The 20482-nt window shown below is 43.2% G+C and overlaps 1 protein-coding gene across 1 annotated transcript; it reads right to left on the minus strand.

The window, feature by feature from the left end:
- Nucleotides 1-187: 187 nt before the first annotated feature.
- On the minus strand, nt 188-15788 carry LOC143956403 (uncharacterized). The gene is given in 8 exon segments (XM_077466617.1): nt 188-2187; nt 2275-2433; nt 11814-13136; nt 14052-14193; nt 14317-14457; nt 14591-14655; nt 14772-14915; nt 15704-15788. Coding segments are annotated over 7 exon segments (2328 nt in total). The 5' UTR covers nt 14806-14915; nt 15704-15788; the 3' UTR covers nt 188-1723.
- Nucleotides 15789-20482: the final 4694 nt, after the last annotated feature.

Below are 20482 nucleotides of genomic sequence, written 5' to 3' on the forward strand. Positions count from 1 at the left end.
AAGCCACGTCCTGGCTGGTGTTGGTCCATTGTGTTTTAGCAAGTCTAAAGTCAGCACAGAGACTCTACCAGGAAATTCTAGAGCACTTCATGCTTCCCTCTGTTGACCAGCTTTATGGAGATGCTGATTTCATTTTACAGCAGGACTTGCCACCTGCCCACACTGCCAAAAGTACCAATACCTGGTTTAATGATCTTGGTATGACTGTGCTTGATTGACCAGCAAACTCGTCTGATCTAAACCCCATAGAGATAGGGTTGCCACTTTTTCTTCAAGTCAAACCCAAACACTTTAGCGGCGCACAGCAATTTTTTTATACTATAAACTATACCTATATTGTGCTATTAAATAACAATCATATGAAGTTAATAACAAGAGTTCCCCCTTTACATCAGAGTCCACAGCGTTCCCCTTTACATCTGAACTCACAGAAATCTCTTTCACTGTAAGGGGAGACACCGCAGACTCAGATGTAAGGGAGAACTCTGTGGACTCTGATGTAAGGGAGAACTCTGCGGACTCTGACATAAGGGATGTTCTGGGAACCCTGATTTAAGGGGTACACTGAGTACTCTGATGTACGGAGAGGACTGTGATGTAAGGGGGAACACTGTGGCCTCTGGTGCAAAGGGGAACTCTGTTGTAAGGGGTGCTCTGAGAACCCTGATTCACCTTAGTGTACTCACTCAGGGGCAAGAGAGAGAAGGGGGGAGACTTCAGTCACAGACAGGGATGGATGGTGAGCTCACTCACCCCTTGGCAGTCAGCACCTCTCATTCAGATGTATCTGAGGCTGCTGGACATCAAATTTCCAGCCCCAACTTTCCTTTTCTGAGGCACGGCACCAGGGATTAGAGTGTGAGCAGACACAGAGGGGTAGGGGTGGGGGGAAGAGGTGCAGATCGAGCCCTCTCTCCTCTCCCGTCTGTGTGTTTGAGGGGAAGAGGATTGTTAGTGTTGGCTTTGGGCAGTGTGAAAGAGAGTGTAACAGACACTCTCAGCTAAACAACTGCAGCCAGCAACCCTGGGTCTAAATAATGTGTCCGGGTTTCAGGCAGCCTGAAACCCGGACACATGACTCCAAACCCGAACTGTCCGGGTGAATCCTGGACAGGTGGCAACCCTACATAGAGAACATGTGGGGTATTGTCAAGAGGAAGATGAGAGGCACCAGACCCAACAATGCAGACAAGCCGAAGGCCACTGTGTGGACTTTGGACAAGCCGAAGGCCACTGACTTTGGACTATCAAAGAAACCTGGGCTTCCATAACACCTAGCACCCTCCTAGTTTAATTAGCTCCTCTGTAAACAGTGGAGCAGGGGTTGATTACTTAGGGCTGTTCCGTGTCTCACCAGCAGTATAGTGTCAAACAGAGCAGTCTGAATACTTATTGGACTACAACCAAACCCTGGGGAGGTGTGCCCAGAAGGGGGAGAGGGGGGCCAATAAATATTCTGAGGCCTGTGTAGCAGTGCAGAGTTCCTGTGCCCAGTCCTTCGGGAGGAGACCCCTGGGCTGGGGGCAATGCCCCTGGGGCAGAGAGAAACAGAGAGGAAGCTTGAGGAGCCTTTGACGTCCCAGCTAGGCCTAGCTGGGAGACCTACTGAGGAAAGCCCCATACAAAGACCAATCAAAGCCAGAAGAGAGTTGGTGGGAAGAAGCTTAACCATTCCATTCATTTTTGCTACACTCCCCATACATCTGTCTCAACATAAAGATTGCTAGTCCGTGTGAATTCTCTGGTGTACAGCAAGAGCATGTTTTCTAGTGAACCCTTTCCCGCACTCTGAACATGAATAAGGACGTTCACCCATGTGAACTCTCTTATGTCCAGCAAGTGAACGTTTTCCAGTGAAGGATTTTCCACAAACTGAGCATGAATAAGGAAGCTCACATGTGTGAATTCTCTGGTGTTGAGCTAGGTATCGTTTGTACTTGAAACATTTCCCACACTCCGGACATGCATAAGGACACTCATCCGTGTGAATTCTATGGTGAACAACAAGATCCTCTTTCCGAATGTAACATTTCCCGCAATCTGAACATGAAAATGGACGCTCGCCAGTGTGAATTTTGTGATGAAAAATAAGTTTTGATTTCAAAAAGAAACATTTCCCGCATTCAGAACATGAAAACGGACGGTTACCCGTGTGAATCCTTTGGTGTTTACGAAGGCGATCCTTTTCTTTGAAACATTTCCCGCACTCTGCGCACGGGAAAGGACGCTCATCCCTGTGAATAGTCAGGTGCGAATGAAGATGTTCTTTCAAACTGAAACATTTCCCGCACTCTGGGCATGCATAAGGACGTTCACCCGTGTGAACTCGCTGGTGTCTATGAAGGCTTCCTTTCTGAATGAAACATTTCCCGCACTCTGAACATGAGAAAGGACGCTCGCCTGTGTGACTTCTCTGGTGATAAAGAAAGCTTCCTTTCTGTTTGAAACATTTCCCGCACTCTGAACACGAGAAAGCATGAATACTCTTATGACTACTCTGGTGTATAAGAGGCACTTTGATTTTTTCAAAAGGTTTCTCAGGCACTGTAGATGACAAGGAAAGCGCTCCTGTGTGAGCTCCTTCATGGCTTAAACAAGATACCCTGAGATGAGATGGATCTGTTGATGTGTCTGTGCTGTGAGATCCCAGATTTGTTTCACCAGCAATAGTTTGTGGCTTATCAGAAGATACCTCAAGAGAAGAGGGATCCATTGGTCTCTCCAAGTGGTAAGTTCTGTGGTGTATTATTTGTTTATTGGGATCTACTCCTGGAGAACGTTGTGTGGTGGGGATTTCTTCAGATTTATATTTTGAAGATACGTTATTCAGGACATAGTGTCCACCTGTTGGAAATCAATTTTGTTAGAATAATTCACAATGTACTGAAGAATGGAGATGGACCTTTCATATGGTGTACAGTATCTCCTCCTCATTTGTTAGGAACATGACGTTATATTGAGGAATGGAGATGGACCTTTCATATGGTGTACAGTATCTCCTCCTCATTTGTTAGGAACATGACGTTATATTGAGGAATGGAGATGGACCTTTCATATGGTGTACAGTATCTCCTCCTCATTTGTTAGGAACATGACGTTATATTGAGGAATGGAGATGGACCTTTCATATGGAGTACAGTATCTCCTCCTCATTTGTTGGGAACATGACGTTATATTGAGGAATGGAGATGGACCTTTCATATGGTGTACAGTCAGTGGCGTAACTAGAACCTTCAGGGCCCCGATGCAAGAAACCATGAAGGGCCCCCCTGAACCCAAGCCAGGGCCCCTCCCTCCGGGTCCGGTGGTGGAACTCCAGGGCGTGGTCACAGGTATGACCTCTGTGATCCCTGTAGTTCCACCACTGGCATCAGTAGTTTTTTTTATTATTTTTTTTTAATTTTTAGGTGCCCCATTGGGGAACTGTCCCTAGGCAGGATGGGGTCCCTGTCCCCAGAAGAGATGAGGTCCTTTTCTCCAGGGCAGATGAAGTTACTGCCCCCAGGTGAGAAGGCGTCCCTGTCCCCAGGGTAGATGGGGTCCCTGTCCCCACGTGAGAAGGGGCCCCTGTCCCCAGGGGGAGATGGAGGGGGTAAGTAATGGTGTGTGGGGGATGGGGTCCTCTCACTCACCATGACCAAGCTGTAGGCAGATCACTCATCCATGTTGGCCTGGGCTCCATCCAGTGTGCTGGACGGGCGATCAGCATATCTCCCAGAAAGAGCTTTCATCATCTGTGTATGACGGGGGAGGAGGGGGGCTGGCAGACAAGCCTGCAGTGTCCTCCAGGGAGCCGGCTCTCATAGGGCTGCACTGCATCTGTGTCCTTAAAGTTTGTTTACCTGGGAGAAGTATGCAGAGCAGTGTGGGCCGGACTGGGGGGGGGACGGGGCTCTGGCTGGGGAGAACAGACATCGGACTGAGCGGCAATGCATGGAGCAGGAGAGGGGTACTCTGAGGAGCCGGCCGAGGACACAGGTCATGCAGGGAATGCACAACTAAAGAGCAGCCAGTGCAATAATCGAGCATTGAGCTCTGCTAGTCACCCTCCACCTCCAGCCACCCGTGTGCGTGGTGCACTGGTACCCCTAGCTGCCTATGCTGCTGCCGGCCATATGTAGAGGGGGCTGCATGGGCCCCCTGCAGCACTGGGCCCGGTTGCGGTCGCAACTGCTGCACCCCCTATAGTTACGCCCCTGTGTACAGTATCTCCTCCTCATTTGTTAGGAACATGACGTTATATTGAGGAATGGAGATGGACCTTTCATATGGTGTACAGTATCTCCTCCTCATTTGTTGGGAACATGACGTTATATTGAGGAATGGAGATGGACCTTTCATATGGAGTACAGTATCTCCTCCTCATTTGTTGGGAACATGACGTTATATTGAGGAATGGAGATGGACCTTTCATATGGTGTACAGTATCTCCACCTCATTTGTTGGGAACATGACGTTATATTGAAGAATGGAGATGGACCTTTCATATGGTGTACAGTATCTCCTCCTCATTTGTTGGGAACATGACGTTATATTGAAGAATGGAGATGGACCTTTCATATGGTGTACAGTATCTCCTCCTCATTTGTTGGGAACATGACGTTATATTGAGGAATGGAGATGGACCTTTCATATGGTGTACAGTATCTCCTCCTCATTTGTTGGGAACATGACGTTATATTGAGGAATGGAGATGGACCTTTCATATGGTGTACAGTATCTCCTCCTCATTTGTTGGGAACATGACGTTATATTGAGGAATGAAGATAGATCTTCCACATGGTTTACATTATAACCTTCTTGTAATTTAAATACATATTTTACACTCATAGCAGAAACTGAAAATGTGAACTGTTTCTGCATTTAGTTTTTATTACTTACTTGTGTTGATATGTAGAGAAGATTCCTCCTGTTTACTTTTCATAATCATCTCCCCCTCCTCCATAGACTGCTGATCTCCACTCACCAACCTCTCTTCTTCTTCTTTAGTCTCAACTTTGATGTCTTTCAGTTCATCACCCTAAACCCCAAAAAGTTAACATATTTGGAAAAATGTATGTCAATAATAATATATAAATATGGATGCTATCTCATGGTTTAGAATGATTTTTGAGCTCTTTAGCTTAGTCCTCTCTACCTGATGATGGTGAGGGATGCGATGATCATCCTGGGTAGAATTCTGGCAATACAGAGGACCACCTATAGGCTGCTGATCTCCAACAAACATCTGTTCTTCCTCTTTAATTTTAACTTTTATGTATTTCTGTTCTTCAACCTAAAATCCAAACATGATAGTAGAGATTTGTAAAAATAAGAGAAATTATTTAGAAGAATTTCATATCAGTTTAGAATACCTCTTTAGGTCTACACACTCAGTCCCATCTACCTGATCATGGTGAGGGATGGTGTGATCTTCCTCCACAGATTGCTGAGCTCCAACCGCCAACATCTTGTTTTCTTCCTCTTTAATCTTAACTTTGGTATCTTTCATTTCTTCATCCTAAATATCAAAGATGATGAACAGTTGGATAAATGGTTCTATATTTAGGATGTATCCGGTCTATAAACCAGAGGCTCTGGATGGACAGTTGGATAAATGGTCCTATATTTAGGATGTATCCGGTCTATAAACCAGAGGCTCTGGATGAACAGTTGGATAAATGGCTCTATATTTAGGATGTATCCGGTCTATAAACCAGAGGCTCTGGATGGACAGTTGGATAAATGGTCCTATATTTAGGATGTATCCGGTCTATAAACCAGAGCCATTGGATGGACAGTTGGATAAATGGTTCTATATTTAGGATGTATCCGGTCTATAAACCAGAGGTTCTGGATGGACAGTTGGATAAATGGCTCTATATTTAGGATGTATTGTGGCTATAAGCCAAAAAAGCCTCATATTACCTCATGTACCTCAGGATCCAGTAATATCTCCAAGTTATTTCCTAGTCAGCCCCCTCTCACCTGGAACTTCCTGTCTGACAATGACATCACTTCCTTCTTTGCGTTCCGCGCTCATAAGTGAGATCACCATCTTGTGGAGAATGTAAATACTGCAGCCTACATCATTCTTTTGTACATCTGCATCGTGATGCATTCTTGAATTTTTTTGCCTATTTAAGACCTCAATGTAAAGAGTTAATTATTACATGCAATTGTAGAAAACATTTTGGGTTTTTTCTGAGGGTTTTTTTATTTTTATTTTTTTTGCTTAATGTTTTAATGGAAGACTGTATGTTGTAGCTTCAGTATTTTAATAAACACTTAAAAGAGAAGTAAAGGTATTTTTTTTGTTTTTTTAAGGAATGATACTTACCTTGGTGGATGTCCCCCAGTGCCTCTACACTAAGAACTGAGCGATCGAACACCACTGATCACTCGATCCTGACAGCTCCCCGAGCAGAGAGCGGCACACTGTCAGTCAGTGGCTCTCTGCTCTGTCTCCTCCTTGCTCACTGCAGTGGTGGGCTGTGAAGGGAGCGGCTGGCTCAGGCTCTCAGCGGCTTGCTCAGGCTCTCACCTGGTGAATCCCGACTCCATGGTCAGGATGATGCGGTGCCTGGAATTACATCCGTGATGTCAGCAGAGAGCGGATTTCAGCCCACTCTCTGCTGAAAACAGGTCACATGAGTGCAGAACAAACTACATTCCTGTGATCCATAAGAGAAGTCTAGCCAAATAAGCTTTGGCTGGACTTCTCCTTTAACCACTTGCCTACCAGCACTTACACCCCCTTCCTGCCCAGGCCATTTTTCAGCTTTCAGAGCTGTCGCAATTTGAGTGACAATTGCACGGTCATGCTACACTGTATCCAAACAAATTTTTTATCATTTTCTTCACACAAATAGAGCTTTCTTTTGGTGGTATTTAATCACTGCTGGTTTTTTTTATTTTTTACAAAAAAAGACCAAAATTTTTGGAAAAAAATATTTGTTTTACTTTTTTTCTGTCAGTAAATTTTGTAACTAAGTAATTTTTCGCCTTCACTGATGTGCGCTGATGAGGTGGCACCGATAGGCTGAACTGGTGGACATTGATGAGGTGCCACTTATGGGCACTTATTAGGTGGCACTAATGAGGAGGCACTAATATGCTGCACTTACGGGCACTGATATGTGGAACTGATAGGCAGCACTGAGGGGCACTGTAAGGTGGAAGTGATGGGCACTGTTAGGCAGCACTGGTGAGCACTGATAGGTGGCACGGATAGGGGGTACTGATGGGCATTGATGGGTGGCACTGCTGGGCGACACTGATCGGAATTGATGGGCAGCACTGATAGATAGCACTGACTGGCATCTCTAATGGGCACTGATATGTGGCACTTGTGGGCAGTGGTGGGCACTGATTGCTGGCATTGGTGGGCACTGATTGGTGACACTATATTGCTATCAGGGCACTGATGATCAATGCCCTGATTACATTCCTAGATGTCCCCCGTTGTGGAGATGCCACTGATCGGTTCTCTTCGCCACACACTCTGTCAGCTTGAGGCGAGGAAAGCCAATTACCGGCATCTCCGTGTTTACATGTGACCGGCTGTGATTGGGCACACCCGATCACATGGTTAAAGCGCCGCCGACGCGGCTCTTTACAGAGATCAGGGAAAACATAGAGGTAAATTTAGGGCAGGAAAAAAAAAATTGGGCGGTTCTGAGTAATTTTCTAGTAAAAAGAATATGATTTTTACATGTAGGAGAGGAGTGCCAGAATTGGGAGTGGTTAAAAAAAAAAAGTGACACACAACACAATATTGTAAAGTGTAGAGTTTTTAATTTAATTTTTTATTTTAGAACATCGAAATAAGTGATGAACACACAATAAAATAAACTAAATTAAATCTTGCACAGCTGAAGTAAACTTAAACTCTAATTTAATAATAATTACAGATGGGCTGGTCCAATGAAAAGCCAGCTTTATCAGTAAAACAAAAAGAACAATGACATACAGTACGTCCTATACACATATAACTATCACATCACACCCAACAAATCCCAATATACATTTGCCATGCCCCAAATAAGCCAATTTGAACATAATAATATTATTAGCCTTTGTAAAAATTCTGGGGTGCAATATGGGATCTTCTTTAACCAAAAAATTTGACATTCTAAATATAAGGAAGGACACACGTGATGTTCTTCGGTGGTTATTTTTTCCACACTCCCCATATATCCATCTCAATAGAAAAGGTGTTGGTCCTGGAGAACTTTCCAATGTTCAGCAAGTGCCACATTTTGAGCAAAAGCTTTCCCACACACCGAACATGAAAAAGGACTCTCCCCTGTGTTAACGCTCAGATGTTCAGCAAGTATATGTTTGTGATCAGTGGTCACTAAGTATTTAGGAATGCAGATCTCCTATGATCTCCTCACCTTTTTTGGCTATTAATCTTCAGCCAGTGGTCACCCAGCTTGCCCATAGATGTGGGATATAAAAAAGTCTCTTCTCCCGACTCAGGTTGGTTGAGAGAATTTGATCAAGATTACCTTTTTTACCAAAATTCTTTTATGTGTTTAGAAACACCCTAAAGCCCCATACACACTATCAGTTTTTCTGCTGAGTTTTTCCTTCAGATTTACCAAAACCATGTAGTGCAAGTTCCTGTCTGATTGCATACACATTGAAACTCCTAAGGTTTGACGTCATATTATATGGTTTTGGTAAATGTGAAGGAAAAACTCAGCAGAAAAACTGATAGTGTGTATGAGCTTTAAGGTCTTCTTTGACAAAATAGACCAACTGCTTACTTAATTTATATGGGCGGGTAGGGTCCCCCAATTGGCGAGGTCTACCTTGAAGCTCCCTATGTCTCAAGGTGGATTGGCCCCTCCCAACGTTAAAAACTATAACTGGGCAGCGGTTCTAGTAACTGTTACATGGTGGTTTGGTCACCAGGGGATCTCGGTGGTTAATTTTGAAGCGGCACTGTTGGGTTCCTACATTGAGCTGTGTAACGTGGTCTTGCGTGGCCCCAAGTCTACCCCCCCGCATAATGACTCCAATGTCTACCACAGAGTTTGGCAACAGGTGACCAATTATGTTGGGGAACCCAATAGCTATTCGCACCTTCACTCTGTATTGGGGTAACCCATCTCTCCCACACTTGAGGTCTGTCCCGGGTTCCTGTAGTCCGGGCTAGATTTGGTATCATTATCCTCAATCGAGTATTCAAGGACTTTACTGACTTCTGACCAGTTGAAACAGGAATTTAATTTGCCGAACAGAATGCTCTTTAGATGTTTGCAGCTGCGCCACGCTGTCAGGGCACAATTCACCAACCAAATTACACTTGAATCACACGCAGTTGAGCGCTTCCTAATCTCTAAAAATGCGGGTAGGATCCTTTCCTCTCTCTCTATCTTTGGATATCGAGAAAAGAGGCCACTAAGATGACTCAGTTGTGTCAGAGGTGGCGGAAAACTGATATTCTGGGTCCGATCCCTGAGGAAAGGGAGGAGAGACAGGTGTATTTAATAGAATTTTTTTACATGGGGCATACTACACCCCACAACGACTATCCATTATATATTCTGGGGTCGATCAATCCTGCTCTAGGTGCGGAACGGAGGTGAGCACATTTATACATATGTTCTGGTCCTGGTTCTGCCCTCCAGCCCTATTGGCAGGGGATGGTGGAGGAGCTGGGTGCTTTTGTGCAACAACGGGTCCCCTAACAGTTAGGCAGTGGAGGGAGTTGGTCAACCAGGTGTTTTCCCTTTATAAACTGACATCTATGGGTCGGAACTGTCTGAAAAAGTTTAACAAAATTTGAGGCAAATGGGTTGAGGCGAGAGAACTATCTTTGTGAATGCCGGGTGTGGCCTTCCACCCCCCCCCCCCTCCTACCCTTTCTCTTTCATTCCCCTTTTCCTTTCTCCTTCTTCTCCCTAGATTTGGTGCCTATCACCTCGTTTTTTATAATCGCTAAATTTTCGACAAATAAGATGGAGCTCCTGATATGGTTAATCTACATTTTGAATGTAGATTAATGTGCCAAGTTTTCCTCAATGAATGTTTCTACATGTTGTATATGATACTGCTCTACATGAGTTGTAGTCATAGACTCTAGTACTTTTTTGTACCATTTTATGTTTTGGAATTATGGTATTTTGCTTCTGTTGTTCTATGCAAAATAAACTACATTTGTTAAAAAAAAATATATATGTTTCTGAGAGAAAGATTTCCTGCACTCCGAACATGAAAAAGGACACTCCCCTGTGTGAGCTTTCTGGTGTGCAGAAAGCGCAGTCCCCATATATCAATCTCAATATAAAATCCATTAGTCCTGGTGAACTCTCCAGTGTTCAGCAAAAGCACATTTTTGAGCGAAAGCTTTCCCATACACTGAACATGAAAAAGGACTCTCCCCTGTGTTAACTATCAGGTGTTTAGCAAGTATATGTTTCTGACAGAAAGAGTTCCCACACACCAAACATGAAAAAGGACTCTCCTTTGTGTTAACTCTCAGGTGTTCAGCGAGTAAATGTTTCTGAGACAAAGATTATGCGCACTCTGAAGATGACAAAGGACTCTCCCTGTGTTAACTATCAGGTATTCAGCAAGTATATTTTTCTGAGAGAAGGTTTTGCGCACTCCGAACATGAAAAAGGGCTCTCCCCTGTGTTAACTCTCAAGTGTTCAGCAAGTATATGTTTCTGGGAGAAAGATTCCGGCACGCCGAACATGAAAAAGGACACTCCCCTGTGTAAACTTTCTGGTGTGCAGAAAGCGCACTCCCCATATATCCATCTCAATATAAAAGCTGTTAGTCCTGGTGAACTCTCCAGTGTTCAGCAAGTGCACATTTTTGAGTGATAGCTTTCCCACACACCAAACATAAAAAAGGACTCTCCCCTGTGTTAACTCTGAGGCCGCGTACACACGCGGGGACTGTTCGCTCAACTTTGTCCACTGAACAGTGTTTCAGCGGACAGTCCGCTCGTGTGTGGGCTTCAGCAGACAGTTTCAGCGGACAGTTTAACGAACAAAGTTTTTCGGAAATCCGGAAAAACTGTCCGCTGAAACTTGGTTTGAGCGGACAGTCCGCTCGTGTGTAGGCTTGTTCGTCAAACAAAGTTCCGCGCATGCTCAGAAAGAATTTATACGCCGAAGATTGCATTGCAGTGTATAGGACGTCGTTTTCTAGTCCCGTCGTACGTGCCGTTCACGTCATCGCGCACGGTTTCAGCGGACTGTTCGTTCGTCGTGTGTGGCCATGTCCGTCCATGCTAATTTTGAGCGGACTGTCCGCTGAAACGGTTTGACGAACAAAGTTGAGCGAACAGTCCCCGCGTGTGTACGCGGCCTCAGGTGTTCAGCAAGTATGTTTCTGAGAGAATGATTACGGCACTCCGAATATGAAAAAAGACTCTCCCCTGTGGTAACTGTCAGTTGTACAGCAAGTATATGTTTCTGAGAGAAAGATTTCCCGCATTCGAACATTAAAAAGGACTCTCCCCTGTGCTAACTGTCAGGTGTTCAGCAAGTATATGTTTCTAAGAGAAAGATTTCCTGCACTCCAAACATGAAAAAGGACTCTCACCTGTGTAAACTCTCTGGTGTTCAGCAAGTATATGTTTCTGAGAAAGCTTTCCCACACCCGAACATGAAAAAGCACTCTCGACTGTGTTAACTCTCAGGTGTTCAGCAAGTGTGTTTCTGAGAGAAAGATTTCCTGCACTCAAAACATGAAAAAGGACACTCCCCTATGTGAACTTTCTGGTGTGCAGAAAGCGCACTCCCCATATATCAATCTCAGTATAAAAGCCGTTAGTCCTGGTGAACTCTCCAGTGTACAGCAAGTGCACATTTTTGAGTGAAATTTTTCCCACACACCGAACATAAAAAAGAACTCTCCCCTGTGTTAACTCTCAGGTGTTCAGCAAGTATATGTTTCTGAGAGAAAGATTTCCCGCACCCCGAACATAAAAAAGGACGCTCTCCCGTGTGAATTTTCTGGTGTGCAGAAAGTGCACTTTTATGAGTGAAACCTTTCCCACACTCCGAACACGAATAAGGACGCTCGCCTGTGTGAAGTCTCTGGTGTTCCACAAGTATATGTTTCTGAGAGAAACATTTCCCGCACTCTGTACATGAAAAAGGACGCTCCCCTGTGTGAACCCTCTGGTGAATAATAAGGCTTTTTTGAAGGGAGAAAGATTTCTCACACTCTGAACACGAATAAGGACGCTCACCCGTGTGACTTCTCTGGTGTTGAACAAGGCATCCTTTCTCCTTGAAGCATTTCCCACAATCAGAACAGGAATAAGGACGCTCACCGGTGTGAATTCTCTGATGAATAATAAGTCCTTCTTTCCGAATGTAACTTTTCCCGCACTCTGAGCATGAATAAGGACGCTCTCCGGTGTGAGTTTTCTGATGTAAAACTAGGCTTGCCTTCTGAAGGAAACATTTCCCACAGTCTGAACATGTAAACGGGCGGTTACCAGTGTGAGTTTTCTGGTGTTTACGAAGGCCTCCCTTTTCTTTGAAACATTTTCCACACTCTTCACATGAGAAAGGACGCTCGTCCCCGTGAAATTTCAGGTGTAAAACAAGTTGTGCCTTCAAACTAAAACATTTATCACACTCTGGACATGAGAAAGGACGTTCACCCGTGTGAATTCTCTGGTGTATAAGAAGGCTTCCTTTCTGAATGAAAGATTTCCCACACTCTGAACATGAGAAAGGACGCTCACCTGTGTGAATTTTCTGGTGATTAAGAAAGTTTCCTTTCTGATTAAAACATTTCCCGCACTCTACACATGAGAAAAGACGTGCATTCTTTTGGTTTTTATGGTGTATAAGCAGCTTCTTTGTTTCTTTAAAAGATTTTACAGAGACTGTAGATGACAAGGAATGCTCTCCTGTGTGAGATCTTTCATGGTTTAAAGAAGAACCCTTGAGATTAGGTGGATCTGTTGATGTACCTGTATTGTGAGATCCCAGATTTGTTTCAGCAGTAATAGTATATGGATCATCAGAAGATTCCTTAGGATTAGAGGGAACCATTGATCTTCCTAAATGATGATGTATTTGTGTGTTGGGATTTACTCCTGGAGAACGTTGTGTGGTGGCATTTTCTTCTGCTTTATATTCTGAAGATAATTTATTCAGGACATAGTGTCCACCTGTTGGAAATAAATTTGTAAATGTTATAGGAATTCTTAATGTCTTTCATTCAGAAGTCATATACAGAATGTTGGTCTAATGCTCTACAGTATCTCAGAGCCCAGTGTTTTCATTGATGACATTACTGTGAGAATGGGGATGGACCTTCTTCCACCTCATTCATTGGGAACATGACATTATATTGGGGAATGGAGATGGACCTTTCATATGGTGTACAGTATCTCCTCCTCATTTGTTGGGAACATGACGTTATATTGAGGAATGGAGATGGACCTTTCATATGGTGTACAGTATCTCCTCCTCATTTGTTGGGAACATGACGTTATATTGAGGAATGGAGATGGACCTTTCATATGGTGTACAGTATCTCCTCCTCATTTGTTGGGAACATGACGTTATATTGAGGAATGGAGATGGATCTTTCATATGGTGTACAGTATCTCCTCCTCATTTGTTGGGAACATGAGATTATATTGAGGAATGGAGATAAACCTTTCAGATGGTGTACAGTATCTCTTCTTATGTTGGGAACATATATTGAGGAATGGGGATGGACCTTTCATATGGAGGACAGTATCTCCTCCTCATTTGTTGGGAACATGATGTTATATTTAAAAATGGAAGAATATATTTAAATACATATTTTTACTCAAAGAAAAATTTAAAGCGGTAGTAAACCCAGTTTCAAAAAACACTTACATTCCCGGCATGCTAACTTTTACATTGGTTGTGCTCTCAACCAAACTTTCAAACCATCCAATGGCTGGTTTCATAACTGATCACATGTGCAGCATTATGGCAGTTGAAGAATCATTAGAGGCCAAGATGGCAGCTTCCTTGACTGAAAACAATAGAAGGGTTTACTTCCACTTTAAATGTGATATTTTTTTCTGCATTTATTGTTTATGACTTACTTGTGCCAATATATAGGGAGGATCCCTCCTGTTTACTTTTCATAGTCATCTCCCCCTCCTCCATAGACTGCTGATCTCCACTCACCAACATCTCTTCTTCTTCCTCTTTAACCTCAACTTTAATGACTTTTATTTCTTCATCCTGAACCGGAAAAATAATAAAATAAATTATCTGGACAAATTGCCAATAATACAATTTTAAATATAAGAATGGTATCTCATGGTTTAGAATATTTTTTGAGTTCTATTGCCCAGTCCTTTCTACCTGAACATGATGAGAGATGCTGTGACTTTCCTGCGTAGAATTTCTAGAACTCAGAGGACCACCCATAGGCTGCTGATCTCCACTAACATCCATGTGCTCTTCCACTTTAATTTTGACTTTGATGTCGTTCAGTTCTTCACTCTAAATCCCAAAAATGATAGTAGAGAGTTGTTAAAAAACAAAACAAAAAAAAAACCCAAGAGATTATATAGAATACTTTTATCTCAAAGTTTAGAATACATTTTTAAAATATGAGCTCAGTCCCACCACCTACCTGATGATGTTGAGGGATGGTAGGACGGGGACATCTCTCTGGTGGGTTCCCATTATTAGATCCATCTGTAGGAAACACACACACTGACTGAATACATTGTTTCTATGTGTTTATCAGATGATGGGGGATCTAGGTGGAGCCTCCGTACTGCTCTCTCCTTTACAATAAAGTCTCCTCTTACCCGGTGATGTGAGGGGCGGCTGATTCTCCATCATGACGTCCTTGTAGAGATCCTCGTGTCCACTTTCTGTCCAGCTGACCAACAACAAGAACAGGATGGGAGTGAAATTCAAATCTCAAGTTTGGCTTTCAAAGGACGTATTACCTGGTAAATATTAGATTGGAGAGAATACGTTTAGTAAATAGCACTGACCATGTAGGATGGAGGATCTGTAGACATGACATTGTTCTGTGTGCACAGTGGCCGGGAATGTCTATATTGTGAGCCCCATCGTATTAGTGTCACTGGACACTGCATGTACTGGGCACATTGATATCAGCCTGACAGCCAACTCCACCAAAATAGGTCTGATGACATCTGTGCTGTGTGTAGCGCTGCGCACAGCTCTCTAAATCTTGCCCAGCTCATCAAGGACTTTTTTTTCTCTTCCCTCCTGACAGCTTCAGAGAGAGAGGAAGTTCAATTGTGCCCTGATTGGCTGTTGCTACAGCTGAAGCAGACCCACCCCTAGTAGCCTTATGGCGAGAGGACTTCTGATTGGCTGCCTGGGCCAGACTGGCTGGCTTCTGGTCATAGTAAGCCTGGCCAATCATGGGGAAACCGGTGGAAGACCCTCGTGGAGATCAAAAAGAGTCGTCGGTGACCCAGGAAGAGATCTGATGGCCAGGGATGTGGAGTAGTGACCCCCTATGCTGCAGGGGTACCTGTGTGTGGTTAAAGACTGGAAACATTACTAGGAGCTGCTGCTGCCTTGACCACTGCTATGATCAAGGCAGCAATTGCTGAAGAGACTACCAGGAGCCCAGTGCTATGAGCAGTGTCCTATGGAGGGCAAAGTTTGGGGAAACCTTCAAACTGGAGGACAGGGGGGGGCTGCTGTGAGTGACCTGCAGAGAACAGTTGGATAAATAAATAAAAAATTAAAAAATTACCTTACTGGCTTTGTGATCCTATAACGTCCCCTAGCCTGAATATGTCACCTCTCATCTGCAACTTCCTGTCTTTACCCTACATCTCATCACTTCCTGTCTGTAGCTTACGTCACTTCCTGTCTGTACCTTACATCACTTCCTGTCTGTACATTACATCACTTCCTTCTTTGCGTTCCACGCTCATAAGTGAGCTCACCATCTTGTGGAGAATGTAAATACTGCAGCCTACGTTGTTCTTTTGTCAATCTGTCAAAATCCGTATCCGTAACCTTCTTCAAATAAAAGCCAATCACAAAAAAATTCTAGCTTTAATATTTTTTGGGGTTTTTATTTAATGTTTCAATAGAAAATTGTGCAAGGTGGGTGCAACATGGTGGTGGGTTACTCGAGCGTGGTCTGACATGTTCTAATTTGCACTCTCCTGTGTCGCAGACCAGTGGACTCAGTCTTTTAGGAGTAGTAGGAGAAATAACACGTGTGTGGGTTGGTCTGATGGCAGAAAATGAATGACAAGAATCTGGAGCAGCCGATTGATGTAATATTTATTGTGAAAATTGGCAAAAGTGCGAGAGAAACTTTAGCTCTGTTACAACAGGCTTCTGGTAAACATTCCATGAAGAAATCAAGTGTTTTTGAATGGTCTAAGCAGTTTAAGGACGGGAAGGAAGATGTCTCTGATGATGTAAGAAGTGGGCAGCCAAAAATTCAAAGTACGGATGCAAATGTTAAAAACAAAAAGGTTATGGAATCTGTTCAGAGGAAATGACCGGAACTCTGGCCTTACAAGTGGATTCTCCACAACAACAATGCTTTCACACATGACTCATTGAGTTGCGATAGTTTTAAATTGTTTTGTTTTGGTTCTATACAGTGTTACATCTAATGGTCTTTAAAATATCCCCTGATGAGCCCAGAGTGGCGAAACATGTCGGGACAATCACTCTACTGTTTTCTTCGAGTGATTATATTTTGTCATCTGCTTTAAATTTTAGATGTATCTTTGTACATGTGCACATTACCTTCACCAAACTTTTTATTATGTCTTATATGTAACAATAAAAATCTTGTAATCTTTTATACCCATTATGGATTGAAATTATTTATTTTCTCTCTCTGACACCCATAAAGTCCCGCCAAAATTTCCCTTCTTCTACACTTAAGTACAGGGATGTCGGTGCCTTCTTTTTGTCATTTTCGCCTACCCATATTGCCATTTTCCATGTTGACTCATTGAGTGTTCGCGGGTTCCTGGCCTAGAAATCCATTCTGAAAATTGACCAACCACCTTATTCCCCTGATTTAGCACCCTGCGACTTTTTGCTGTTTCCAAAATTAAAAATTGCCTTAAAAGGACACAGATTTGATGAAATTACGGACACCCAGTGTGCCGCAACAAAGATACCGTGCAACGTTCCAGAAAAACGAATTCCAGGAATGTTTCCGGCAGTGGCACAGTCATCTAGAAAAAATATGTTGCTTTACAAGAAGGCTAGTTTGAAGGTGACAACAGCCGCTAGTTTATAGGTACAGTCAATTTCGGGAATTAAATTGTCATACCTCGTAAGGAAGGTTCTTCACACTAACCACTAATATGAAGTGACATTCTTCCCACTGACCACCAATTTAGGGGACATTCCTCCAAATACCACCAATTTAGGAGACATTCCTCCCAATGAGCACCAATTTAGGGGATATTCCTCCCAATGATAACCAATTTAGGGGATATTCCCCCAATGACCACCAATATAAGGGACATTCCTCCCAATAACCACCAATTCAGGGGGCATTCTTCCCACTGACCACCAATTTAGGGGACATTCCTCCAAATACCACCAATTTAGGAGACACTCCTCCCAATGAGCACCAATTTAGGGGACATACCTGCCAATGATCACCAATTTAGGGGATATTCCCCCAATGACCACCAATATAGGGGACATTCCTCCCAATGTCCATTAATTTTGGGGACATTCCTGCCAATGACCACCAATTTAGGGGATATTCCCCCACTGACCACCAATATAGGGGGCATTCCTCACAATAACCATCAATTCAGGGGACATTTTTTCCAATGACCACCAATTTAGGGGACATTCCTCCCAATGACCACAAATTTAGGGGACATATCTGCCAATGACCACTAATTTAGGGCATATTCCCCCAATGACCACCAATATAGGGGACATTCCTCTCAGTGACCATTAATTTAGGGGACATTCCTGCCAATGACCGCCAATTTAGGGGATATTCCCCCAATGACCACCAATATAGGGTACATTCCTCCCAATAACCACCAGAGTCAGTGGACATTCTTGCCACTAAAACCAATATGAGTAACATTCTAGCTAGACTGCTAGGTTAAATTAGTTTTTTAACTTCACTGGAGCAGTGTTCTACTGTTTTAGTCTAGTCAGGGTTTCCTAAGCTGGGTGTTTGATTCCTCCATGGAAAAACAAAAACAGAAGGCGCACCAGCCTTGCGCATTACCTTAAAAAATCTTTTTATTGAAGAAATAAAACAGATATGCACTCACAAATGAGTATCGAGAATGATATTGAGAACATCAATATCCACGGTGACCATTACCCTCTGGACCACTGCACTATAGGGATGACGCTTCCAATGGTTGAAGCTTTTAGAGTATAGGTTCCCTTTTCTTCAGAGCCAAAAAGGTCCTCCATCACTGGAATGAAACATCCACCTTGAGTGCAGGAGGTTGTTCGTTTTTCTTGTTGGATTCCTCCCTCCTGCTTCAGGAAAAAGTTTCCAGAATATAGGGCAGGGAGAGTCAAATGACAAGTATGATTATTTATTATGCCCCATACATGTTTAGGAGGACTTTCCAGAGGGTTATTTCCTCTCCACGGAGGGTTTCAGTTCTCCTTGGGCTGCTGCCCCATGGAGATAACCAGTGTGACATAGAATTGAAGTCTGGGCCTCATCAGGAGTTGATTTGAGGGTCTGGAGAAGATTGCAAAGAGGATTTTGGGCTACAGTCTGGGCCTTTTACCGCAGTCTGAACATAAGAAAGGACGCTCACCCGTGTGAGATCCCTGGTGATTATGAACGTTTTCTTTTCGATCAAAACATTTCCCGCACTCTGAACATGAGAAAGTTTGCGCACTCTTATCTATGGTTTCTTTGGAAGAATTCCCACACTGTAGATGACAAGGAACGCTCTCCTGTGTGAGCTCCTTCATGGTTTATGGAAGATCAATTGAGATTAGATGGATCTGTTGATGTGTCTGTACTGTGAGATCCCAGATGTATATCTGTAGTAATAGTATGTGATTTATCAGAAGATTCCTCAGGATTAGACGGTTCCATTGGTTTCTCCAAGTGGTAAAGTCTGGGATGTATTATTTGTGTATTGGGGTTTACTCCTGGAGAACGTTGTGTGGTGGCATTTTCTTTTGCTTTACACTCTGAAGATATATTATTCCAGACATAGTGTCCACCTATAGGAAATCAATGTTTAAATGTTATAAAAATTCTTCATTCCATTTTAGAGGTCATATAAGGCAGTGATGGTGAACCTTGGCACCCCAGATGTTTTGGAACTTAATTTCCCATGATGCTCAACTACACCACAGAGTGCATGAGCATCATGGGAAATGTAGTTCCAAAACATCTGGGGTGCCAAGGTTTGCCATCACTGATATACAGTATGCTGGTCTCAGAGCTCCGATATGGAACTGGGTCCAATCAAAACATAAAATATGAATACAAACCAGTATAGCAAACAATACACAATAAACTTTGCTTTGATGACATTGTTACAGTGAGAACAGAGATGAACCTTCCTCCACCTCATTTCTTGGTAATATGACAACATACTGAAGAATGGAGATGGACCTTTCATATGGTGTGCAACGGTGAGGGGCAGTTTAGTAGATACATGTGTGAATCCTGACAGCCCATAATATTGAGTGTATGTAATGTTGAAGGAAACTGTCAAGAGACTGTAAATATGATAAAGGCGCTTGTCTGTACAGTGTCTTTAAATTATCAGTTAGAAAAATATTATATCGAGGAATGAAGAGGGACCTTTCATATGGTGTACAGTATCTCCACCTCATTTGTTGGGAACATGACGTTATATTGAGGAATGGAGATGGATCTTTCATATGGTGTACAGTATCTCCTCCTCATTTGTTGGGAACATGACGTTATATTGAGGAATGGAGATGGACCTTCTATATGGTGTACAGTATCTCCTCTTCATATGTCGGGAACATGACGTTATATTGAGGAATGGAGATGGACATTTCATATGGTGTACAGTATCTCCTCCTCATTTGTCGGGAACATGACGTTATATTGAGGAATGGAGATGGACCTTTCATATGGTGTACAGTATCTCCTCCTCATTTGTGGGGAACATGACATTATATTGAGGAATGGAGATGGACATTTCATATGGTGTACAGTATCTCCTCCTCATTTGTCGGGAACATGATGTTATATTGAGGAATGGAGATGGACCTTTCATATGGTGTACAGTATCTCCTCCACATTTCGGGAACATGACGTTATATCGAGGAATGGAGATGGACCTTTCATATGGTGTACAGTATCTCCTCCTCATTTGTGGGGAACATGATATTATATTGAGGAATGGAGATGGACCTTTCATATGGTGTACAGTATCTCCTCCACATTTCGGGAACATGACGTTATATCGAGGAATGGAGATGGACCTTTCATATGGTGTACAGTATCTCCTCCACATTTCGGGAACATGACGTTATATCGAGGAATGGAGATGGACCTTTCATA

Source organism: Lithobates pipiens, unplaced genomic scaffold, assembly GCF_037356315.1.
Source record: "Lithobates pipiens isolate NorthernLeopardFrog02 unplaced genomic scaffold, aLitPip1_a1.2 Scaffold_35, whole genome shotgun sequence".
Taxonomy (NCBI): Eukaryota; Metazoa; Chordata; class Amphibia; order Anura; family Ranidae; genus Lithobates; species Lithobates pipiens.